This window comes from Erpetoichthys calabaricus, chromosome 12, assembly GCF_900747795.2.
Source record: "Erpetoichthys calabaricus chromosome 12, fErpCal1.3, whole genome shotgun sequence".
NCBI classification, from domain to species: Eukaryota; Metazoa; Chordata; class Cladistia; order Polypteriformes; family Polypteridae; genus Erpetoichthys; species Erpetoichthys calabaricus.
Genome location: NC_041405.2, coordinates 155,340,711 through 155,368,350, shown reverse-complemented (window position 1 = coordinate 155,368,350; position 27,640 = coordinate 155,340,711). Strand labels below are relative to the sequence as shown.

The window sequence follows — 27,640 nt, the reverse complement described above, 5'->3', positions numbered from 1 at the left end:
TGATGATTGTATTTTTAAGTGTTTTATAAATTAAATTGTACTTTCTTACTTTTTTACTTAACCATTTAGTATCGTTTACTGTCCACCAGCAGTTTCCATTGCGTCACACTGTAAGCAGCAGTAATCACTGCCCTGCACGAACAGTGTGCCCCCTAGTGGTTAGCTAAGACATGACACTCTTGCAATTGTTTCCTACATTAAATCTTGGGCCAGTTAGATTAAAAGTGGGACAACCTTACACAATGGGTGGTCAGAAAATCGAGAGTAGACCTTATGAGAAGGATTTAGGAGTCATAGTGGACTCTACTCTATCAACTTCCAGACAGTGTTCAGAAGCCATTAAGAAGGCTAACAGAATGTCAGGTTATATAGCGCCTTGATGTGTGCAGTACAAGTCACAGGAGGTTCTGCTGGTGAGGCCTCATCTGGAGTCCTGTGTGCAGTTTGGGTCTCCAGGCTACAAAAAGGACATAGCAGCACAAGTAAAGGTCCAGAAAAGAGCAACTTGGCTGATTCAGGGCTACAGGGGATGAGTGGTGAGGAAAGATTAAAAGAGCTGAGCCATTAAAGGAGATTAAGAGGAGACCTGACTGAAGTGTTTAAAATGATGAAGTGAATTAGTCCAGTGGATCGAGATGGTGACTTTAACATGAGTTCGTCAAGAACACGGGGACACAGCTGGAAACTTGTGAAGGGGAAATTTAGCACAGACATTAGAAAGTTTTTCTTTACACAAAGAACAATAGACACTTGGAATAAGCGACCAAGTCATGTGGTAGACAGTAAGACTTCAGGGACTTTCAAAACTCAACTTGATGTTTTTATGGAAGAAATAAGTGGATAGGATTGGCGAGCTTTGTTAGGCTGAATGGCCTGTTCTCATCTAGATTGTTCTAATGTTTTAACCTGTTCAAACCTGTCTCGTTTGTCTTTACTGCTCAGCAATTTCCATAAACCACACTGTAAGCAGCAGTTATTACTGCCCTGCACAGGCAGTGTGCCCCTAGTGGTTAGCTAAGGTATCACACCATTTTTCTTGTCTCCTACACTGAATCGTGAGCTGGTTAAATTAAATGTGAGACAGCCCATCTCGTTTTCATTATTTCTAATTCTCCATCCTCCCAACAACCTTCTTAGTATCTTTTGCTCTCCGTCAACAGTTTCCATTGAGCCACACCGTAAGCAGTCCTGCACAAGCAGTGTGCCCCAGTGGTTGGCTAAGGCATTACGCCATTTTGCTTGTCTCCTACAGTAAATCTTAGCCCTATTAGATTAAAAGTGGAACCGTCCGTTTCTGTATTTGCTTTTACTACTCATCCCCTCAACAACCATCTTAGTATCTTTTGCACTCCATCAACAGTTTCCATTGAGCCACACTTTAAGCAGTCCTGTACAAGCAGTGGTTGACAACAACATTGTACCTTTGCTTGTCCCCTATAGTGAATTATGGGCTGGTAAAGTTAAGTGTGGTACAACCCGTCTGCTTCTTTACCTCTAATGTTCATCCTCCCAACAGCCATCAGTTTCCATTGAGCCACCCTGTAGGCAGCCATCACTGCCCTCCACAAACAATGTGCCCGTAGGACTTGCCTGAGGTTTTACACACTTTCACTTAGTCTCCTACATTAAATCTTCACCTTATTAGATTAAAACTGGGACGACTTGATTTCTTGTTTGTCCTTAGCACTCACCCCTTCTACCGCCATCTTAGTATCTTTTGCTCTGCACCAGCAATTTCCATTGAGCCACACTGTAAGCAGCCGCAATCAAATAAACGAGGTCTGTAACATTACAGGGTGACTCCAGCTAGGACTCGTGCTGTAGAACTTTTTAAACAGCCAGAAAGTGTCTTTAAATGCTAATGCTGCACATTCAGGGGAAGTGCATTTAGGACTGAAGAAAGCAAGCACTCGTTTAATGCAAAAAGTTGTTGAAATCGGGAACAAACTGCTGAGTTATAGAGTTGAAGCAGACATACCTTGAAGGAGATGCTTAGACAGCTTAAGCCAGTGTCACAGCACGCATCTTCTGGTCGTTAGGTATGTCAGGCTTGCCAACTGCATTTTCCGATGTTGTTGCCTGATGATGCCACTTTAAATAACTGAAAATTGTTGTCCATGTCTAATTTAGTAACAGCATGCCAACTTTCCAACACAGTTTGAGCTCACCCACTTTTTTCTGACAACCAATACCATGCTGCCTGATGGAGCTGGTGCTGTACGAAGGGTTAACAGGTATGAAGAGTTCTGCCATAATCTCTGCCCTTTTTTTTTCTTTCCTCCATTCTGTCATAGTATGTAAAATAAAAGACATCAGACAGACAAGTCCAGCTAGTCCAAAACACGTTCCTTATTCCTCCTCATTCCATTATCATGCATTGTACTTCTGGATGACCATTCATTGGTTTTCAGCTCTCATGTACGCAGCGCCCACTCCTGTTTGATTTGTTGGAGTGAGTCACGGGGTATAACCCATTATGCAACTGGCCATCACTGGAGCATACCACTGACTGCCTTCGCCTCGCTAAGATCATGTAAATGATTGTTACCATTTAAAGGCGCTGGAAAAGTCATCTAATGTGACATGATTTGTAGGTAAACAAAAGAACTAATGTTGTGAATGGTCTGCTCTCGTTTGTCAAAATTTCTTATGTTGTGATTTCAGCTTCCATGGCTTACTGTCCATCTCTACTTTAAGGGTGGGTGGGGCACTGTTCCCCCATATCCCTGCAGATGGCGCTGATGTGCAAAAATCACATTAGTCTCAATCATTTAACACTAGTCGTAACAGCGCACCCTGCTGTCCAGTGGAAAGATGGCTGTCATATTGGAGCGTGAGGGGTGAGAAAATAGAGAAATACACTTTTATGCTTGCATAACTCCTTCTTGAGATAGATAGATAGATAGATAGATAGATAGATAGATAGATAGATAGATAGATAGATAGATAGATAGATAGATAGATAGATAGATAGATAGATATGAAAGGCACTATATAATAGGTAGATAAATAGATAGATGTGAAAGGCACTATATAATAGATAGATGTGAAAGGCACTATATAATAGATAGATAGATAGATGTGAAAGGCACTATATAATAGATAGATAAATAGATAGATGTGAAAGGCACTATATAATAGATAGATGTGAAAGGCACTATATAATAGATAGATAGATAGATAGATAGATAGATAGATAGATAGATAGATAGATAGATAGATAGATAGATAGATAGATAGATAGATGTGAAAGGCACTATATAATAGATAGATGTGAAAGGCACTATATAATAGATAGATAGATAGATGTGAAAGGAACTATATAATAGATAGATAGATGTGAAAGGCACTATATAATAGATAGATAGATAGATAGATAGATAGATAGATAGATAGATAGATGTGAAAGGCACTATATAATAGATAGATGTGAAAGGCACTATATAATAGATAGATAGATAGATAGATAGATAGATAGATAGATAGATAGATAGATAGATAGATGTGAAAGGCACTATATAATAGATAGATGTGAAAGGCACTATATAATAGATAGATAGATAGATGTGAAAGGCACTATATAATAGATAGATAGATAGATGTGAAAGGCACTATATAATAGATAGATAGATAGATGTGAAAGGCACTATATAATAGATAGATGTGAAAGGCACTATATAATAGATAGATAGATAGATGCAAAAGGCACTATATAATAGATAGATAGATAGATAGATAGATAGATAGATAGATAGATAGATAGATAGATAGATAGATAGATAGATAGATAGATACGATTTTAAAGAAATTACAAGTAAATACAAAAATGTCATTCAGTGCCGTAGAAAAACCCACAATGGGAATTGACCATTAATTTAAAAAAAGGCTTACACCAGCCTGCAAAACTTATGGAATCATAATGGTGTCACCTTATATATATATTTATAGTAAAATAATTTAAATTAAAGATCCAAGAGATTGACCAGAATGTATTTTGTTTTAGGCCGCTCATTTTCTGATGAGTATTATTAGTAGAAAATGCAAACCAGGAATGTAACAACATTTAGGAATGCCATGCAATATACATAAAAAAATGTATTAATACACGTCATGTCATGATATTTAAAATATATGTGAAAATTTAATTGTAATTGAAATACATTTTATGAAAACCCTCAGCCTATTTGGATTAAAAAAGATGCAACAACAAAGAAAGCCTCTAAAGCAATATGTATGTAAACACTTACTGATATATACATATCTGTAATATATAATGATTAGAGATGAAATTTAATTACAGATAAAGTGAAATTATTCAAATTAAAAATCCTTGAGATTGACCTGAAAGTGTTTTGTTTTGGCCCCTCATTTCTTCATGGGTATTATTAGAACTTAAAGCACAAAGCAATGTGTAACAACATAAAGGAACGCTGTGCAATATTTACATAAAAACGTACTAATACATATTTCTCGTAATATATGAGATATTTGTGAAATCTGAGTCATAATTTAAGTAAAATTTGCAAAAAAAGAGCAACGTAAAAAGTAGCATGCAATATGTATATTTAAATGTGCCAGTAATTGCAAATCATATATTACATATGTGAAAATGTAATTATATATTTATAGAAGAATAATTTGAATTAAAAACCCAAGAAACTTACCAGATTGTATTTCTTTTTGACCCCTCATTTCCTGACGTCTATTTCCTATGCAGGAGTTGAGGTAAAACACAAAGCTTTATCTGCAACAGTATTCAAAACACCCGTCAATATGAAAATTAAAATATACTAATACATTAATATATTTTAGTGTACAGTATGAGATATATGTAAAATTTTAATTATGAATAAAGTGAAATTTATTAAAAATCCTCAGTCTTTATCGATTCAAAACAATGGTAAGCGTCACCGCTGGTAACAGTGTAATCATTAATGGCACAGTTTAGGTGTAAATACACATTAAGCAAGTGGGAATTGGAGCTCCTTCAAGAAGGAGCTCCGCACGAGAAATAATTTTAGCTTGTAAATTACCTTGAACGCCCTTTGTCGTTAGTCGAGGTGACGCTCGGGAGTACACAACACTTGCCAGCTCCCTGCAATTTGGCAAACCAATTCGTTTAAATTACACACAGGGAGCAGAAAATGTGCGCCATTGAAATTCGCCATAAATCTGCATAGCTAAACTCTTTCAGGGGAATTGAAAGTGCCCAAATAGATTAGCACTTGTACACAAATCACTTAGTAATAAACACGATTCATAGTGAAGCGAGAAAAAATAAATAAATGAAAATAAAAATTTTGTCTCGAGTGACTCACTGTAGCCACAGCCAGGGAGAAAGTTGATGTGCCACTTAAGAGTGAGGGACTGAGCGACAAATAAAGAGGACGAACCTCTAGAAGGTTGTGGGTTTGCACCCATTGGCCAGCCAGGTCTTCAGCTCAAGAATGCATCATGTGACTAGGGGCAGAGTTTTCCTAGGTAATATTAGCAGTTGGTGTCATGTAGGTTGTGTGACTTAGTCGGTGTGTTCATAATTTCATAATTTACTGTTAGTCCATTATAGCTGTAAATATGCACAAGCGCTTTGAGCTAGAGGTCTCCATTTCCATGAAAATTCTGTGATAGCCGACTTGAGAATTTGTGGTATTGGGCGAAATTTAAGAGCGGACACGCAGAGCCTAGATGAATGTATTCATGAAGAAAAAATACATAAACAGCACCTTTGTTTTCCTGTCATAATTTATCTTCAGTGGTTTAATCAGTGCTGGTTTAGTGTTAAAGCGCATGTAGTTGGACAAGAAGAAAAAGATCATGACCGCAAATGTGTGATGTGATGGGGGGCCATCTTGATTATTATTTTGTTTTAAACTGAGTTTTAAATGAATTATTGCACGCATTGTGCTGCAACTGCCTAGCAACTTCTAAAGGTGGACACAAGCTACGGAGTGCTGGTTGGAGGATTGAGGTTTTTTGTTACCCTTGTGGATTCTGGTAGCTGAGCTGTTCTGAGCTTACAAGAGACAGAAAAGGCCATGGAAGTGATTTTGGCTTGGCGTTGGGCTTTGGTGAGAACTGTGGACCAATCCAGGTGGTGTTTCTCTTGTCGTCGTATTGTCCATTTAGTCATTTTAAATGTAGACCGTTGCTCCTCTGATGCATTTGCTAATTGAAGTGTTTTTCAGTTGTGAGAGATACATTCCAGTGTCTTTAATAGTTAGGCTTTACACTGTGATGCTTGAAAGCATTTGATCAATTTGGTGTTTTTATTGTTCATTTCACGTGTAAATGAATTTGCAAACTGTGGTGGGTGGGTGATTGGTGGTTGGCCATTCTTAGTTTAGATCATTCTGACAATGCGCGAGACTACCTCCTGTGAAATACTTAACACGGTTGGTGTTCAACTTCTTAAGAGGGATGACTGGCTTTCAGTCATGTGAGATTGAGTGATAACAGGTCTGTGATGCCCTTAGATGTCTGGGACTGCACACGCACTCAACTGAATGAATCTACGCATGTCTACTCGCACCCTGTGAGGCATGGGTAAGCCGCTGAATGCCATTTTATAATGGCTTGTAATCGTTTCCCACAAACGAGGTATTCGCAGCAAATGCCCATTGCTACAACTGATTGGATGGTTTAGGTAGTTCTTCAAATCGGCCCTGCAGTGGCCACGCATTACCTCAGGTGGATTGCCTAGAAGATGGTCAAACTTAACTATCTAGAAGAAGTAAAAGTCGTAACAGGGTCGTTTATGTACTGTAAATTCGCTTCCAAGTTTGTCAAAAACTGTAGAGTGCTGCTTACTTAAAAATGCGAGCCGACACACAATGGGGGGCCAATATACAAACAGCTTTTGTCGTTTGTCAGGAGAGGAGACTCTGGGAAACCTTCAACCAGACTTTGTTTTCTTTCATTTTCTTTTTTCCCCTGTTTTCCCCACTCATTTTTTCCTTTGGCGGTTGTTATGATTTTTTTTTTTCCAGAAGCAATTTTATTAAAAAAAATCACTGCAGGAATGCAGGAACACTGAGCTGTATGTCTTTAATCAATGTTTTGCCTGAAATAACTATTTGGCCTGCTTGTTTTTTTTTTGTTTTTTTGTTTTTTTTATTTATTTTTTGGGTTTTGGCTTTCTTTTGTTTGGCATCTTCTTGTTTGCATTGCAGTTTTGTACTGACGTCTGCGTGCGTGTGTGTGTTTGTGTGTGGGTCTCAGAAGTAAAGTTAGATTACACCTTGGCCACGTCCACCTCTGAATATAAAAATTGAAAAGTAAATGAAATTAGGTTGACCCACAGGGAATTCATTTGGGTCAGAAAGTTTCCTCATTCTTGTTAATCCTTGAATATGTTTTGAGGCTGAGATCTACGGAGCTTTTGCTGTTTCGATAAGAAAACTTTTAATCAATTCCAGTAAGCCTCAGCTCATCAGGTTTACCCTCAGAGCTCAGTGGGCAAACACGCCAGCTGAATTCAAATCACTCGCCTCAACTTGTTTTTTTTTTTGTTTTTTTTTTACTTTTGGTTTTCTTGTACAAAGCATAATACTGCGGTGTCAGGCACTTCATTTCAGCTTGGATAAATATTTCTTGTAAGTGTTCCAAAAAATTGGAAACAGAAAGTTTTTCTTAAGCAGTGAAATCAATTTTACGAGTCTTGCACCTCCTGCAAGTACATGTTGGTACTGGTGGTGCAGTTTATCAACCAGATGGCAATTTAAAAAAATAGAAATCCGAGCAGTGAGGGCAGACAATGGACGTCATGTTGAGGGCCATTCGACAAGACAAGCTTTTTGTGTTAAATCACACGTAGAATAGAAAATTAGCCCACACTCATTCTGATTCAGTTGAGTTAAAGATTTTAAATAGTGTGGCTGGTAATTGATTCCACCTACAGAATATAGATTGAGTCATATGTGATAAAGACATGTAGAACTGATGTCTAGAAATTGAGGGACAGGTTGATAGAAATGATACCAGAAATAATGAATGGCAGAGATATTTTATATTAGTTAAATGTGAGAGGAGCTTTAAAAGAGATAGAAAAGAAAACTGCAGTAGTAGATAAGTAAGGTATGAAAGAAAATATACGATAGATAGATAGATAGATAGATAGATAGATAGATAGATAGATAGATAGATAGATAGATAGATAGATAGATAGATAGATAGATAGATAGATAGATAGATAGATAGATAGATAGATAGATATGAAAGGCATAATATAATACATGGTTATGAAAGGTAATATAAAGGCACTGTATAATATAACAATTGAGAGATAAATTCATTATAAAATAGATATGAATTGTACTCTATAGATAGATAGATAGATGTGAAAGGCACTATATAATAGATAGATAGATAGATAGATAGATAGATAGATAGATAGATAGATAGATAGATAGATAGATAGATAGATAGATAGATAGATAGATAGATAGATAGATAGATAGATAGATAGATAGATAGATAGATAGATAGATAGATAGATAGATGTGAAAGGCACTATGTAATACATGGATATGAAAGGTAGTAATATAAAATTTAAAGGCACTGTATAATATATCAATTGAGAGATAAAGGCATTATATAATAGATATGAAATGTACTATATAAAAGATAGATATGAAATGCACTATATAGCAGATAGATATATCAATAGATATATCGATAGATATATCTATAGACAGATAGATAGATAGATGGATGTGAAAGGCACTATATAATAGATAGATAGATAGACAGATGTGAAAGACACTGTGTAATACATGGATATGAAAGGTAGTAATATAAAATTTAAAGGCACTGTTTAATATACCGATTGAGAGATAAAAGCATTATATAATAGATATGAAATGTACTATATAAAGATAGATGTGAAAGGCACTATATAGCAGATAGATATATAGATAGATAAAGGTGCTATATAATACATAGATATGAACGGTACTATATAAAAGAGAGATGTGAAAGGCTCTATATAATAGATAGATAAAGGCACTGTATAATACATAGATATGAAAGGCACTATAAAAGAGAGAGACTAAATCAAACATCATTTTTTGTGTACCTCTTTTATTTCTATGTGCAGATAACATTTGGTGACAGTGCTGTGTTTTTATTGTGTTCTTCCATTAAATCCTACATTATGTATAAATTCCATAGAAGTAGCGTTACTGCATGTGCATGTGTGATTTTACTTTACATTTTATTTTTAGAAATCATATTGCCGTAGGCCTGGCACACCCTCATCCTTTCATAAAGAAGGGCTGTCTGGTTTTCTAAACGCAAAAGCTCCATTCCTGATGTGTTGTTTTCACGTAAAACAACGTGTTACGTTTGACCTGCTCCATTCTTGTTTCCGTCTCTCCAGAAAGGTGTAATCTAATCTTTATTGTAACACTAAAGGCTGCACATTATTTTGGCTTCCCTTCTCATTTTGGGGCAAGACAGACCTGCTCGAACTGTCTCGCCAAAATGGCCGATAATGTCCGCCTTCTGAATAACCTCCGTTTGACACAGCCGTTCACATCCAGAGCAGTGCAATGTTCTGGAATTTCTTTCTTAACTGCTTTCAACTTGTCACTTTTACACATTTGAGTTTTTTTTTTTAATTATTTTATTCTCTACAGCGGGGCTTGAAACGAGACCATGTGTATTTTTTTGTTTGTTTAATTTATCCACTTAATGTTTTTCCTTGAATTCATTTATGGGGGCCAGACATCCCTATCCCTCCTGGATGAAGTTCACACCACCTCTTTTGAATTTTCTTGATTGCTACAGGTGCCTCCTACACACTCGCTCAGTTGGCTTCTCACATGTTAATTCCTGGCCTGTCATAGCCAGTGGGCGCCTTTTATCATTGGCACGCTCTTTGGCTGTTGCCCTTCCCACACCAAACCTTAGATTTGCTTTTCAGAGTTAGCCCATCCACAACTGTAGAATGATTGGCATTCAAGTCAGACTTTCAGCTTAATGGCAGCAGTTCAAAAAAATGTTAGCCGTCGTGATTTATTCAGCAGCGTCTACAGAGAGAATAGAAAATCAGCGAGCAGGATGTCACCCCTAGTTTAGAGGAAACAGGAAACCAGGATTCAAAGATTATTTCCCATCCATTTTATGCCCCCCTTACAGCAGCTCTGTCAATAAATATTACTTTAATTGTACTTTAATGAGAATTAAGTGAACTGAAGTGAAAGATTTACAGTAGAGTTTGGGCCTTGCATTAGTTCACTCCTCTGCTTGTGTAAATAACACATCTAAAGCAACTAAATACAGCAACTTTCCCCATAACAACACGAAAATGACCACAAAACTTCACATAAAAGAATAAAATAGTAGGGTCAAAATCTAGCGTTCTAGGCCATCATCCCCTCACACAGCAGTGAGTCAGAGAGCATGTGGCTGTTCTGCTACGTGGTGGAAAGTGGCATTTTTAAAGAAAAAGGGATTAGGAGAAGGGATGTAGTGAGAATAAATCTCTAAGAAACGAACTAACATTTTGTTGTATCCGTAATGTTGGACAACCAAGAAATGGGATAGCACTGCCCTTTATACCATCTCAATGGAGACATCACATGTCATAAATATCTGATAACCCCTTGGTTTAAATAAATCATAGTCAAAATCGAAAAGAAACAAATCAAAACCAGGAGTACCAAATCTCTAAGAAATCAACTAAAGTTCTGTTGTATTAGACAACCCAAATTTCAACAGCACTGACCTTTGTAGGAAGGGATGTAGTGAGAATAAATCTCTAAGAAACGCACTAAAGTTTTGTTGTATCCGTAATGTTGGACAACCAAGAAGTGGATAGCACTGCTCCTTATACCATCTCAATGGTGACACCACACGCCAAGAACTTGTGGTCACCCATGCTTAACTAAATCATAGTCAAAACGTGAAAGCAAGAGATCCAAAATTTAAGAGCAGTGAATCGCAAAGAAACGTTTGCTAAAGTCTTGTTGTATCCGTAATCCTGGACAACGTAGAACTGCACAGCACTGACCTTCTGTCATATGGTGACCTGACATGCTATGAACTTCTGGATTACCCATCCTTTAAGTAAATCATGGTCAAAAACCAGGAGCACTAATTCACTAAGAATTTGACTAAACTTCTGTTGTATTAGACAGCCTCAGAACATCTTGTGTCTCATGCTTTATCTAGATCATAGACAAAATTAAGGGAAAAAAAAAACAAAAAAATCAAAAACTAAGAGCAGTAACAGGACAAAGTTTTGTTGCATTAGTTATCTTGGAAAACTAGGAAGTGCACAGCACTTCTCTAACTTCTACTATCTGGATAGTGACATCACATGCACAGAATTTGAGATCACCCATCCTTAAACTAAATAATAGTCAAAATTTAAAAGCAACAGATTGAAATCAAGAGCAGTAAGTCACAAAGAAATGCACTACATTTTTGTTGTATCCATTATTGTGAACAACCAAGAAACAGCAGTAACTTTTATACCATCTTGATGGTAACATCACACGCCATGAACTTCTGATTATCTGTGCTTAGTAAAATGATACCAACTGCAGGTCAACCAACTGCAAAATGGCAGTGCCATTAGAAAACAAAATGGGGTCGCAGGAAGACATGAAATCATTTCAAATGTCATAAAATGAAACAAATGGAATTTAATTGAAATAAACCAATTCTCCATTGTTATTTTTTTTAAAATAATCAAAGAATAATCGAGAACTTAGAAAAATGTATAAATCAAATCATGACATCCACACAGGATGAGGACGACAGGTTGTATGACGCCCTCACGACTTTTCTGCACAGTTTCAGATTTCCAAAGTATGGTGAGTTTGCCAGATTCAGACAGCCGGTTAATTTGATTCTCAACTTTAAGAAGGTTTTCCTTGTTCAAATTTTAATGAATTCCATGCGTGTTCATGCATTGTAAAATGGGGTCTATGGGGCGGCAATCTAAATGTGAAAAAAGATACAAATTTATTAAACGTTTTACTTAACATCATTTCCTGTGGCAAATCCATCTATGCCGCAATTATGAAAAAATATTTTTGACTTGTAAAATACCAAACTTCAAGGGGGTTTTCGTTTTCCCCCTTGCTTGTGATCTTATAACTCTTATAACTCCTTTCCAGATTTGCAGAACCAAAACGTGTCCCCACTGAATTAATTGTTAGTAGTGCAAAATATCAATGGAAAAAAATAAGAATAAAGCTTCTGATTTGTATGTTATGACGGAGCCTCACTAGGAAGAAGAAGATAGGTATTGAAACCAGGAAATGAAATCAGCTCGGAAAACAAAATGGAATTCATTACCAGGAGAACTGAGAGATCAAAAGTGAGTGAGCGCAAAACAAACTCAAAACTCAAAAGGATGCGGCAGAAAATCTTTACCAGAAAAACAGAATAAAGAAAGGCAAAGAATGTTTCTGTGATTGTGCAAACACAGCGAGATAGTAAATTAAATCAAGTCGAAAAACAAAATGGCATTCACTACCGAGAGAACTCAGGGATCAAAAGTGATTAAATGCAAAACAAATTTAAAGTCAGGAAGACACAGCAGAAATTTTATTACTGGAAGAACAGAATAAAGAAATAGAAAATGGATCAAAAGTTGTTTCTTTTTTTATCCAGACACGGATAGCAAGATGATATCGTGCTGGTATTTAACATGACGCATCAATGACGTCACATGTTGTGCCATGTGATGGCACTCTCTCGGCAACCAGCTAGCATCTGTGCAACCAGCAACCAAAGCAGTATGGTGCCCAACAAACAAGTAAATACCGTTTACGCAAAGCTATAATTAATGGTATAATCACAGCATTGTATACCTCACTAATTGCTTGTGATTTGGTCTGTTTCACATTCTGTTTTCAGTTTCAAAAGTTGCTGCACATGGGCCTCTTCCACAAAAGATGTAGAATTTTGCTTACATTAATTGTAATATTACGTTTTCAAAATTTCCAAAATGCAGGCCTATTTTCCCATTGTAGTAACGATAATTTGTTGAAGAGACAAAACTGAACATACAAAAGGATGAGATAGCAGGCACTATCTCCACGTAAAACTACAAAGGAAAAAAAGAAGTTAAATTCAATCGGTCGCGCCACTCTGCTGCAGAAGGTCGCTAATTGATGCCATTTTCCGGACACAGTGGAGCTTTGAATGTTGCACCCAGAAGAGGCGGGGCTAGGGAGAGTCCTTGGCGAGGTCAGTGTTCTTCTTCTTCTTTTTCCTCCATGTCATTTTCTTCTGAACTGAGATGGGAAAAGGTACAGGTGTAAACCTCTGTATCACACCCAGTCCCTTACTCTGTGAGCCTCTGAATTCAGTCCCCGTAAAAGGAACACGGTACTCACATGTGCACAGCATGCATAGCTGAAGGGTGACCTTATTATAATAAATCGTTTCTGTGCAAATTTTAACGAGCAAAGGACTAGTCTGAGTAATTGTGTTATTCTTTTTATAACATTTGTAATATAACACAATAAGTGGCTTGATCAACTAATCAAGAGCATCATTTAACCAGGTGCCTCACAACAGTAAAAGAACCAGGACGTAAACGGGAGCCAAAGTCAGTATGGAGTGATCAAAAAAACCTAGCGAGAAAGTGCAGACATAAACTAAAGTCACGATCAAGAGAAATAGAAGGAGAATTAAAAAAATAAAGAGGATACTAGGGGGGCAAGCCCCTCGGCACCCAACTCCCCAGTTGCAGCCAGTCTGCCGCTCACATTATGAAGAGGGGGGCTCTTTGGAGATAAGGTCGCTCCTCCGAAACCCCCTCGTAAACAGCAATACAATGGGAAACAAATAACAGTTTGTTTTTTTTTAACCTCCTCTTTGCTCGATCAGCTGCTGGCTTGGTGTTGCTGCCATGTCGCATGATCTGCATCTCGCACGGCACTTCAAACATTTAAATGCCTGTACAGCAGCTGTTCTACTCTTTGTCTTTTATTTCCGGCCCCGGCTGTGGTTAAATCTCTTGGCACTCTTAGTTAAGTCTCGTTTCATGGGACGTGAGTTCTGATTATTTTTTAGTTTATAATTTAAAAACGGAATAAGAATCTGAAAATCTAACAACATCACATTAAAGTTCGATAAATTCTGAAAACAGTAATACCAAACATATATATGTAGGTTTTAAAATGAGCCCAATTTAAAGCGTGACAAAAAAGTGACATAAAAACGTCGCATAAAATCGTTGCACTTTTAGGATTTTATATATATATATATATATATATATATATAGAGAGAGAGAGAGAGAGAGAGTAGATTAAGAAGAACCTGAACAAACGTAGTAACTCTTCCTTCTTTTGATAACCACAAACTCGGAGAAGTAAGTGACCCCAGGATTGAATCTTATACCCCGTGTCATCAGAAGTCATTACGATGACAGTCTGTGACGTTACCTATAGCAAAGCCTCGCAACTGTAAGCAAAGCTACTCTGAAAATGCATCTCCGTACTGGAAACAAAATGGCGTTGCAAGAGAATGTGAAAATAAGTCTAATAATAAATAATAATAATAATAAATGTTGCTGCCATGTAGGTAGAAAAACCTGACGAAAGTATTAGAAACTATGCGACAGGACTTAGATCAGATGAGTATTTTGAACTTAAGTGAAATCGAACTGTAATAAGTAGAGTGTCATCCTATGTCTTACTAAATTTATTTTCCTCGACAGCACCAATTTAATCAAACTGTGAAAAGGTAGATCCTGGAATTTTCATCACGACCCTGATCAGACTTGCCATATCTGTTACCAGTCAGTTATATATATATATATATGTATATACCGTATTTAGGCGTTTACCACGCGCACATTTTTTCCCGAAAATTAGCATTAGAAAATCAGGTGCGCGTCATACACAAGGATTTTTTCTGTAATGTTTACTTCTTCTGCTTGGGTTCGCGTGCACGCTCTCTCTCTCTCTCTCTCTCCCTCTCTCTCTGTCTCTCGCTCGTTCGCTCACACTGTCTCTCGCGCGCGCGCTCACTCGCTCTCTCTCTCTCTCTCTCGCTCACTCACTCTTTCGTCATGCAACAAAAACAGAAGTGCATTTCGCGGAAAACGTGCCTTAAACGCTTCCTATACAATCACAACGTGTGTCATACACGGGGCACATTTTTTTCGCGATTTTCTTTGTAAAAATTAGGGTGCGTGTCTTACACGAGGGCGCGTGGTACATGAGTAAATACGGTATATTATATATATATATATATATATATATATATATATATATAGATATATATATGTGTGTGTGTGTTTTGGGGCACTATGTGGCCAACCCTGTATAATTAAACAAGCTGAAAAAATGAAAATAAGCACGTGGTAAATTCAAAAACGAGTCGTTCTGACGGTTGAATCAGGTAGACTGCTCAAAATTGAGGCACTTCCGTTTTCAAGGGATTGTGGGAGGAAGAGGTGGGTCCAGGTGGTCGGATGTCTTGGTAGAGAATTAGACTCACTCAAACCCTTAAGCTGTTCCTCATGCACATGCATGTGACAACACATTAAAAGATTTGTGGTACTGAAAACTATCCACATTGAATTTTCTGTGAATACGTCAAAATACCAATGGAAAAATTAATAAACATTCGGGCCACACTTATATGTCTTCTCTAATGCTGGTATGGCTGATAAACAGATGCCATCTTGGATTTGAGGTGCTCTTTGATGTCTCAGAGGGGTGGGGCTAAAAGCAAGTTTTAGGACCTTCTTTTAGATCTTGGTCTTCCTATCTGAGAGCAGAAAGGAACAGTCATGACACCCTGACACATCCAGGTCCTTCCCCTGTGCACCCTTTAAACTGGTCCCCATAAACAGGATTAGGTACCTGCACATCTGACATAAACCCCTGACCCCCCCACAACTGTGCCATGTTGATATTGGTTTGGCTCGCTTTCAAGAAACTGTTCTGTGTTGCTTCTCTGCAAGACTTGTCAAACATCTTTTAAATTTTTATAGAAAAAGCCTGTTGGTCTTCCCGGATCGGATCCCAGGTGGTTATCATTGGGTAGTAAGACCAGAAATGCATCCTGGTTTACAACAGAAATGTGGGATTTGCCAGATATTGTGCTAACTACATATTTGTGGTGTATCTTTTCAAAAGCAGATGGTGTGAAGCCTTTAGAATTGCTGACATCTACTAGATCATTTTAGAACATGTGTGAAAATGTAGAGGGGTTAGGCTTAGGGTTAGTCCTGTTTAGTGAGCTGTGGGGCAACCCTTTCTCATTCTTTTTTTAATAGAACCCTTTTTAGTTGGTAGGGGGGCAGATATTGAGTGGGGTTCATCCCTTTTCCCAAACGCATTCTTTCACCTGGGTTTCGACATGCCAATCAGATTACACCGAGTGACGTTCGGGCGGAAATTCAACATTTGGTGTGGACAAGTCAAGCATTTTTGGGGTGAAAACTTCATTTAACATCTGAACCAGTAAGTTATGAAAAAAGACATTTATATACATATGCATATTTAACTCATGTTGGCAAATTTAATTCTATACACGGACATAAATTAATTCATTTAAATCGAAATTCAACATTTGCTACACAAATGAAACCTTTTTTTCTGATCAGTAGCACTAAAAGCAGTAAACACAAGCTTACTATTTGTTTGTTAAAGTGTCTCTCCTTGACTGAAAAGAAGGATCTTTTTTCAAGCCCCGGTGTACGGTACCTTCAACCCACTAAAACGTGCCTTTTTTTTTTTTACGTTTCAACTGAATCACGGTTATCTTAATTCTGAACCCTGACCCTCTTCCTCTCTCCCATACCTCCTCTCGCCGTGAGCATTACCAAGTCTCTGCTTTCCTGTCTTGTTCTGTCGCTCTTTGCTGACTGGTTCTCGCTCTGCCCTGTGTCGTGTGCTCCCTCCCTTTTTACCCGCATTGCCCTGCCTGTTCTGCCCTCCCTCTGTCATTCATGTGATCAGTCTGCATGACATCTAGTGGCCTTCCCTCTGGACCCCTTTCCCAAACCCTTCACCCCAGTCCTTTATTTATTTATTTATTTTTGTTTTATGCTGCAGGATCCAAAGCAATCTTCTTACACGGTTCTGTCGCACTTCAAGTGAACAATTAAACATGAGACAAGAAACGGGATGGGCAAAGTCTGTCGCGCCACAGATTGTGAACCTTTCAAACACACTCGATTAATTGACACTTATTCTATATGGACGCGTTATACTGCACAATTCAAACTTACCTCAGCAGCCCTTGTCAAGGATTCGATATGTGTCACACTCTTCAAAGAAGCACTCATTTAGGTGTCAATGTAAGGAACAGTGTCTTGAAGTAAGGCTTTGACATGTGGTACTTGGTCATTTATGGTAAAAATGGGTCATTTATGCCTCGCCTATACTGATATTTTGTAGTAAAAGTGATGATAACTAAATCACTTTAAGAGAGTACATATTACTTAGTTCAAACTTGTAAAACTCCAAGCATAGATAGATAGTGTAAGAGAAGAGAACCGATACAGAAAAAGGTCAGTCAGTCATTCTCCAACCCACTATATCCTAACACAAGGTCACAGGGGTCTGCTGGAGCCAATCCCAGCCAGCACAGGCTGCAAGGCAGGAACAAACCCCGGGTAGGGTGGGCACACACACTAGAGACAATTTAGGATCGCCAATGCACCTAACCTGCATTTCTTTGGACTGTGGGAGGAAACCGGAGCACACCCACGCAGACACTGGGAGAACATGCAAACTCCACGCAGGGAGGACCCGGGAAGCGAACCCAGGTCTCCTTACTGCGAGGCAGCAGCGCTACTACTCTGCCACCGTGCCGCCCCAGAAAAAGGTGACCCCGTATAATGTAAATCAAAACAACTGATTGATCTTTTTACAAAGATGATAGAGACATCTTTTCAGACACAAGTCCAACAGAGAACTGATGAAAATTGGCTAAACATCTAGTCATATGGGTTCCAGGCAAGAGAGGGCGGGTCCAGGAAAGTGGCCAATGGAAGTGACATCAGCAATGGAAGGACCATCTGTCTTCCATTCTGCAGAGGGAGGAAGAGAGAAGGTATTAGAACACAGTGCCAACCACAGAGCCCTTAAATTGCTTCCCAAATTAGCTATATAGTAGCTATATATGAAAGGTGCTATATAATAGATAGATAGATAGATAGATAGATAGATAGATAGATAGATAGATAGATAGATAGATAGATAGATAGATAGATAGATAGATAGATAGATAGATAGATAGATAGATAGATAGATAGATAGATAGATAGATAGATAGAAAGGAATATGCATGATACACCTTTGGATAGATAAATACATTTAGGCTAATGATAGATAGGCTTTAGATATTAAAAGGCACTATATACAGTAATTGCTAGATAGGACTGAAAAGCACTATATATGATATATGTATGCATAGGTTATTATTTATAGGTTAACTGTTCTTAGATTCCATATAACACTGTAGATTGTGGACTGACAAATTTGAAATTTGGGATATAAAAAGATGCAATATAAGGTAAATAAATTGGCAGGGATTGCCCAGCCTTTGACAGGTTCTCTATATACACATAAATACATGCGCATTTTGGTGGATTCTTTCATTTCTTCACTTTCCAAACCCACACACTCCAATGGCAGTTTGCAGTGACATACAAGTATGTGATAGTCCTCGTTTATCTAACCTAAGTAAAGTGCTAACACAAAAGTCTCACTGTAGTCTTTCTAAATGCATTTCTATTTTTTTTATTAATTTAACATCTCTATAAATACATGTGAAAGTGTATCCAAAGGAATGTAACTACTTTTGGATTCATTTGCAGTCTTAATGTGGGCATTCCACGTGGACTTTAAAACTAAGAACTCAAAAAAATAATATTTTTTTCTTTTGTTGTGTCTGGTTAATTGAGACATCAAGGGTAAACCTGCTGCTATTAGTGGGGTAATCTCCCCCTAAATGGCCACAGCCGCCATGTCGCACACAGTTGGGGAGCTCATGGTCAAGTGGTCCATGCTTTGGATACCAGTGTAGGTTTATTCATATACTGTACCACAGCAGACTCATGAGCTTAGACCATGTCACATATAGAGAGAGGCAGTGAATGCTACAGCCTGTTTACAATTTGCACAATATCTGTTCATCAGAAGCTTAAGTACGTGTGCATTTATTTTTACTTTTAACGTGATTGCAGTAGCAAAGTTTAAGCAAAATAAAGCCTACATTCCCCAAAAATAGGTTGATTAGTATCCAAATAAAATAGTTCTGCAGGAGCAATGACTGCATTCTACTACAGCACTCTGTCTTGTATCGAAGAGATATATACGTAATGAAGAGGATGCCAGATCATATACTGTACATATTCCCTGTGACTCCTTGCCTTATACTCATACATGTGAGCGGAGCCGCTCTTCTTGGCTGCTGATCAAGCTCCAGAGATCTCCCTGAACATGTGGGAGTATTTTTTTTATTTATTTATTTATTTCAAAGAGAACATATCAGTCCACCACCTTTTGCCCACTGCACTTCCCATGGCATTTAGAATAACAGCAATCAAGAGTATCCTCATACCTGATGAGGAGAAAACCACATCCCTTTTGACTGTTGGCTCCTCACAGATATTATTTGTACTAATTTAGGTTCCAAAGTACCCGGGCAGACCGGTCCTGCCAGACAATCCCATACACTGACATGTCCACAGTTCCCATGGTGAATCCACAGCAGGCCAGTCAGAGCAATTCTCTATTATGTGATATCCATCCATATCTGTATAGCTATGGAGGACGGCAGTGCGTTTTAAAAGAAAATAGATATACTATGTATCTTCCACGAATCTGCTCACTGAAATGGATGTAGACACATGAAAGCATGCACATGGTGCACATTACTTCTCTGTTAAGAAATGTCTATGGAATAATTTTGCACATTTGCGAGCTTGAGGCCATTTTAAACAGTTGCTTGTGTATCTCTTATTTGAGATCTGTTAACACACTGAGGTAAAGTTGATCCTGGTGCCAATGCAAAATTAGGGTGTTGTTTTAATATACAAATTCAATTAGTTTTGTTTTTGAGAAAAACTAACAATAAAACATTTTTAAAATGTTTTGCATCACTCCATTGTTGGCGCATGGAACAGAAATTTCTTTGCGCATGGCAACTGTGCAGTAAAGTCAGATCTTGCACAATGCATTGCAATCAAATGTCACAGTTTACATTCGCACTTTGTAATAGTCTAAAGCTAATTGCTGAATGATATTCAGATAGTTGTGCTTCTACGTATATAAATTCTTTTTGCAAAAAAAAATGTTATCCAAAATATGGCTAATAAGAAAAAAAAAAACAAAAATAAAGTGAAATATTCAGTCCTGTGACGGCATGCTGATTTTTCATTCTTATTTCAGACACTCACTGTCGTCTATTTCAGTGTTTCCCAAACTCGGTCCTGAGGACCCCCTGTGGCTGCAGGTTTTTGATCCAATCAGATTCTTAATCAGTGACAACACCTGATAGCACTGAGCTCAGTTAATTATCCATCCATCCATTTTCCAACCCGCTGAATCCGAACACAGGGTCACGGGGGTCTGCTGGAGCCAATCCCAGCCAACACAGGGCACAAGGCAGGAAACAAACCCTGGCAGGGTGCCAACACACCACAGGACACACACCCACACACCAAGCACACACTAGGGCCAATTTAGTATCGCCAATCCACCTAACCTGCATGTCTTTGGACTGTGGGAGGAAACTCACGCAGACACGGGGAGAACATGCAAACTCCACGCAGGGTGGTGAGCTCAGTTAATTAGCTGGGATTATTTTCCTTTGATTCTACATTCAGAAAAGCACAGCAGCATGATTTTTACATTTATAAGATATATAGAAATATTTCTGCTTTTGCTAGAGATTTAAATGCTTAACTCTCTAATTTCATTATATTTTTCCCTTTCTCTGTGCAGTTTTTCCTCTTCATTGTATCTTATTAATGACAATTAAAAATGAGCAGAGCAGACACAGTGGCAAACAACACTGAATCACGAAAGGCTGCAACTACTTTAGCGTCAGACCCACTAATTAGTAAATAATGGATTAGTGAAACAATTAGAACTCCTGGAAAAGTAGAATGAAAATCAAGACGAAAAATATTGTTAAAAAGAAAAAAATACATTATTCCCATATGACTGCTTGGCACATTTTAATATATATATATATATATATATACTGTATATGTATATATATTTTACCAAACTTAGTTTTCTAATTTCTATATTGCTCCCAAAACACAGAACTTGGGAAATAACACATCACTTAATTAGCCGAGGAGTCCAATTAAAAACAGAAGCTGGTTGGAACAAAAACCTGCAGCCACAGGGGGTCCCCAGGACCGAGGTTGGGAAACACTGCTCTGTTTAGCTCCATCAACTAAGAATAGAAATACGAATCTCGTAATTGGTACTGCGACCCCGAAGACAGTTGACAAGATCACGCAAAGGTGGTGTCCATCTAGAGATCTCCAACTAAGATTTAACTCACAAATTAACAGTCAACATGAGGCTTGTGTCCCCAAACACACAATAATAATAATTCTTTGCATTTATATAGCGCTTTTCTCACTACTCAAAGCGCTTAGCAATTGCAGGTTAAGGGTCTTGCTCAAGGGCCCAACAGAGCAGAGTCTCTTTTGGCATTTTACGGGATTCAAACCGGCAGCCTTCCGATTGCCAGTGCAGATCCCTCGCCTACATGATCTCTCTGTGTTGGGTCATGGTTGTGGTTCTACACATGTAAATTATTTTTGTGAAAAATAAATGTTATCCAAAACATGAATAATAAGAAAGTAAAAAAGACAGTTGACAAGATCACACATAGGTGTTGTCCATCTACAGTTCTCCTTCTACGATTTAAGTCAGAAATTAACAGTCAACATAAGGATTGTGTCCCCCCCATCAGACACACAAACGTCTTTACCTGATCGATCTTTGTTGGGTCACAATGCCGACCTTTGCCATTTGCTGACAGAGCCGCGTAATCCGATTGCCAGCCTACACTTGTTTGTGGTGCTTTTCTCCTTCATGTGGTTCTTGTCTCGAGGTTTAGAAGCTGCATCCATTTCTCTGGAAAAGAGATGCACATCCCTTGTTAGTGTAACTGATCGTATCTTGTCCATTTCTCTATTATTTATTTATTTTTTATTTTTCAAATTATCGTATCTACTCTTCTTCTTCTTCTTCTCTCTCTACCTCTCTCCTTCTCTCTCTTATGTATCAATTACTATTCTGGTAGGGCTGAGATGTGACGATGTCCGTCTGTTACATTTGGTCACATCAGCTAGAAAAAAAAACAAACAATCGAGTACAAAGCATCGAAGTGGGTTTCTCCTCCCACCTCCCCAACACTACACCCCAGTCCTTCTACACCTCCTCCCTCTGCCCTGTTCTTCTCCCCCTTCCCCTTACCTCTTAAATAAATCTCCACTCCTATACTCCTCCCCTCTTTACAAAAAAAAACAAAAAAAAAAAACTCTGTTTTTCTCTTCTCTTCAAATCTCCGTTTGGGCATGCTAGAGAATCCTTCAGTTATATTCCTCTCTGCATTTTTTTATCTCTATTTTCTCTTTATTTTCCTTTACCAAATTTGCATGATGTCTGTGAAACCAATAGCTGCATCTATCAATGGAACCTTGTCAGACCTCAAAAAGGCTTTGTCTAGTCAACTTACCAGAACCACAAAAATTTCATTAAAGTTTCTCATCTTTAGACTTTTTTTGGTAGTTCATCCCTAGCTGTGGAAGCGATGTAGGCAGTCAAGTCCATGAAACGTAAAGTTCGATAGAAGACGACCGAATCCTGCAGTTAAATGGGCGGCCCTTTTAACACTTTTTAACTGCTCCTTATCCTTTATGCCTTTCAGATGAGTTGTCCATTTCTGTCGGTCAGGTTAGTTAAATCGTTGCTCATTTGGTCAGTCAGCCACTTCGTTCATTTTGTTAGCCGGTTAGTTTGTCAAAGCTGGACAGCCAACGACGGACACTTCCTGGATTTGCTGCTCGCCCAATTGAAAAAGCGACCGCAGGCTTTTTCCTGATTGGAAGAGGAGCCCCCGAAACAGGAAGTGGCTGTTGCTCTGTCACAGCCAATAAATACGGAGCAGCCGTTTTCCTTTTTTTTTTTCCTTTTTCTTTTTTTTTTTTGGATACTTGAGACTAGACTTGATTTAAATTTTTTATTCACTATATTTGTTTGTCGCAGGGCGGAATGCAAAAGCCGCAGAAGAGGAAAAAGATGAGAAACTGATAATAAATTTTTGTGTATTTAATTGTGCTGTGATGGGTCAAATATTGGTCAATGGAACCTTGTTGCTATGAATTGTTGCTTAAATGTCAATTATTTATTGTCAGTGAAGCAATTTTGTTAATTATCCTTAATTTGATTTAATTTTTTGGTTTGTTTTGGCTTGCTTGAAATAATTCAAAGCTTAATTGGCGTTCAAAGAAAACCTCTCATTTTCTTCTGCTTGTTTTGTTACCTTTGTCTGTTTTGCCCACCAGTGAGACGGGTGCCGCCTCGTTTTTCCATTCTCCCGACGAGCCACGAGATCATGCCGGGTGGCAGCGTGAACATTACGTGTGTGGCTGTAGGCTCACCCATGCCATACGTAAAGTGGATGCTTGGAGGGGATGAGTTAACCCCAGAAGACGAGATGCCTGTCGGCCGCAACGTCCTGGAATTGAACAGCGTGCGCGAGTCGGCTAATTACACCTGTGTGGCCATGTCCAGCCTCGGCATGATTGAGGCTGTGGCCCAGATCACTGTCAAATGTAAGACACCACCAACCACTAACCATTTGTCCTTTTTTTTCAGCCTATTATACAAATGATGGTTTTTCTAAGAATTAGAGTCTTCTTCAGTTACCACCTCAAATTGGGTCCTAAAACCCAATACTGGAGATGACCTGTGGAAGAGATAGAGAAGCATACTGTTTATGAATGGATGTTATGAATAATGTGGCAATCATCTCATGAGTCTGGGGTCATAGTAGAGGCTCAAGTATTCTTGTAAACCACCTGAATAGCAAACCCAGGAGGTCAAGGATTGCTGTTGCACTGCACCAGAATGGCTTCTCTAACTCACTGGCCTGCCTTGGTCAGACTGGGACAGTAAAGAGAATGCACCATATGCTCACTCATTTCTTTAGCTTAATTTTCCCAAGCTGAATAATAATAATAATAGTAATAGTTCTTTACATTTATAGAGTGCTTTTCATAGTGAGTCGGGAACCACTTCAACCACCACTAATATGTACCATCCACCTGGATGACGTGACGGCAGCCATGTTTTGGGCCAGTATGCTCACCACACATGAGCCGCATACAAGGCCAAGAAAACAGATGGATGAGCCGCGGTGTTCAAATTTATAGCTTGAGGTCCACTTGAACAGACTTATTGTCACTTTTTGTAGTTGTAGTAGATGTCTCTTTATTGTCACACACATAGACTACTGGGAAATGTGTGTGTCGTTGCCATTCCAAAGCACCATCTGAAAGCAGAATGTATTGAAATACATAGTTCCATTTTATTCAATGGAAAACACAGTTTTTACAAGAGAACCCCGAGGTCATCTCCTGAGGATCAGTCATATACTACACTGTAATATTTAATAATATAACTTCATTTATTGTAAAATTAAGTGTTTGTACTTTTAGTGAACATTATCAGTCATTATCATATAAGATGAACATTAAAAAACTCTTTATTAACTGACAGCCCTTTTTTTTGTTGGCTTATTTTGACGAATCACAGCTCTTCCCAAGCCTCCTGGTACCCCCATCGTGACAGAAACCACAGCAACCAGCATAACCATCACTTGGGACTCTGGCAACCCAGACCCCATCTCCTATTACATCATCCAGTACCGGGCCAAATCATCTGACAGCATCTATCACATTAAAGACGGCATAACGACCACACGCTACAGCATCGGAGGGTTGAGCCCCAACACAGACTATGAGATCCGAGTGTCAGCAGTTAACACCATTGGTCAGGGACCTGCAAGTGAACCTGTTGAATCCCGAACTGGAGAGCAGGCCCCAGCCAGCCCTCCACGCAACATCCAAGCTCGAATGCTCAGTCCGAACACAATGATAGTCGCATGGGATGAGCCTGAAGAGCCAAATGGGCAGATCCGAGGATACCGCATTTACTATACCATGGATCCATCCAAACCAATTAACGCTTGGCAGAAGTACAATGTGGATGACAGCCGCTTGACCACCATTGGTAGCCTCGTCTCCCAAGAAACCTACACCATCCGTGTTCTGGCTTTCACTTCGGTAGGCGATGGACCTTTCTCTGAGCCCATCCACCTGAAGACACAACAAGGCGGTGAGTCTGAGAGAACTGCTAATGTCCTTTCCTTGTAGTTAACCACATTTTTTAATGTGTTCCTTTTGATTTAAGCAGCCAGGCAGTCTTAAATGAAATTGAAGTTGAAATAATTAAAGTCTTACTGGTGGCAGAGCTGAATGACCAGAAACCAGCAACATCCAGTTGTGCTCAGGTCACTTTTATGAAATTGGCTCTCATTGTTATAATCATATCTTGTCCATTGTTATTATTTTTTAACTCATTTTTTGAATGAAATATATACAGGTGCTGGTCATAAAATTAGAATATCATGACAAAGTTGATTTATTTCAGTAATTCCATTCAAAAACTGAAACTTGTATATTCGATTCATTCATTACACACAGACTGATGTATTTCAAATGTTTATTTCTTTTAATGTTGATGATTATAACTGACAACTCATGAAAGTCCCAAATACAGTATCTCGGAAAATTAGAATATCAATTAAGACCAATGCAAAAAAAGGATTTTTAGAAATGTTGGCCAACTGAAAGGTATGAACATGAAAAGTATGAGCATGTACAGCACTCAATATTTAGTTGGGGCTCCTTTGGCCTGGATTACTGCAGCAATGCAGCGTGGCATGGAGTCGATCAGTCTGTGGCACTGCTCAGGTGTTAGGAGAGCCCATGTTGCTCTGATAGTGGCCTTCAGCTCTTCTGAATTGTTGGGTCTGGCATATTGCATCTTCCTCTTCACAATACCCCGTTGATGAAGCCACCACCACGCTTCACTGTGGGAACGGTGTTCTCGGAATGATGGGAAGTGTTAGGTTTGCACCACATGTGGTGTTTCCCATGATGGCCAAAAAGTTCAGTTTTACTCTCATTGGAGTGCAAGAGTGAACAGCGAGTTAACATCACGTTTCTTATAAAACTGAAGAAATCTATGGTGGAAACTTTTCCATTATTGACTGAGGCTTACGCTGAAGAGTGCATGACTTGTGCACAAATTTTTGAATGGCACAAGTCGGTGTTCGAAGGAACCCATTTTTTTGTTGGTAGAAGATGTGAAAGCAAAAACGATGGAGATCCTCAACAGCCTTTCAGAAAATGATCTGTGGAACTGCTTTGAATGTTGGGAGCATCGTGTGCAGCTGTGTGTCAACTCAGAAGGGAACTATTTTGAAGTGATTGTAGTTAATCTTCTTAATTGGTTAAATAAAAAGAGTGTCGGACCACGTACATATACTGTATTTAGAGAGAGATGACATAGTAGTGCAGTGGTGCTCCAAACCTCCAGACGTTTGCGTTCAGGTCCCATCCCACGTGTCATCCGTGTATTTTTTGGGGTTCTTTCACAGTTTTTCTGGATTCCTCTCATATCTCAAAGATGTGCAGGTTTGCAAAAATGGCCTCCTTGCAGTAAGCTCTCTAATGGATTTGGGTAAGATAAAAATGTGTGTTCTAAAGATGGCAGGTTTCATGAGCTTGTCAGGGATGAAGATATCCATATCTTTAAATTTCATTTTTATGATCTGATTTTCTGGCAAAAAGTCAAACTCTCTTAATTAAGTAACACTTGGTTGTCTTTACAGTCCCGGGCCAGCCAATGAACTTCCGAGCAGAAGCTTTGTCAGACACCAGCATTCGGCTCTCTTGGGACCCCCCACGTCAAGAAAATATTATCAAGTACGACCTTCATTACAAGGAGGGGGAACATGGCCAAGAGGTAATGAAGTCCTTGCTTTGTTTTCAGAAGTTGTCTGATGTGTCTCATGTCAAGTGGCTTGGAATGATGGAGGACTGCATCAGGCATTTGGGCTCCTGACAGGGTGTCCTGTTTTGTGTATAACCTGTTGTTTTTAATGCAGATCCACGTCACCTTTGACCCTGCCACCTCATACACCGTGACCGGCTTGCGTGCCAATACCCTCTACTTCTTCCGGCTGGCAGCCCACTCGGATATTGGGTTGGGTGCCTCCACGGCTCAAATCTCCCAGCAGACTTCTCAGGCCAGTACGTCTCTGTCCATCCTTTTTGAGATAAAAAACTCAAGGCGCCTGCCAAGACTGCAGAGTGTTGATTTTTATTTAAAAAAAAAAACTAACTAAAGAATCAGAGATTTACTACGAAGGTTTATTTAGTTCAAAACAAGTGCAGCCATACTGTATCTTCAAGTCCAGAATCCACTGAAGTGACAGAGATTGCTGCGTATTCGACTTCTTTCAAACTGACAACTGAGCGATGGCCGCTTTGATGCCAGGTTTCTAGAAACCGAGCCGTGTAATACTTCAAAGGGGGCACGGGAGGGGCTGGTGGGTT

At 38.8% G+C, this 27,640-nt stretch overlaps 1 protein-coding gene across 3 annotated transcripts in view; it reads left to right on the top strand.

Annotated features, from left to right (window-relative positions):
• ptprsa (protein tyrosine phosphatase receptor type Sa) overlaps positions 1-27,640 on the top strand; it is a 525,319-nt gene that overhangs the window by 282,229 nt on the left and 215,450 nt on the right. For all 3 annotated transcript variants that reach the window (XM_051934972.1, XM_051934973.1, XM_051934974.1), the window contains exons 7-10: positions 23,519-23,788; positions 24,771-25,352; positions 26,914-27,047; positions 27,190-27,334. In XM_051934972.1, coding sequence (XP_051790932.1) covers positions 23,519-23,788; positions 24,771-25,352; positions 26,914-27,047; positions 27,190-27,334 — 1,131 coding nt within the window. The remainder of the gene's footprint in view (positions 1-23,518; positions 23,789-24,770; positions 25,353-26,913; positions 27,048-27,189; positions 27,335-27,640) is intronic.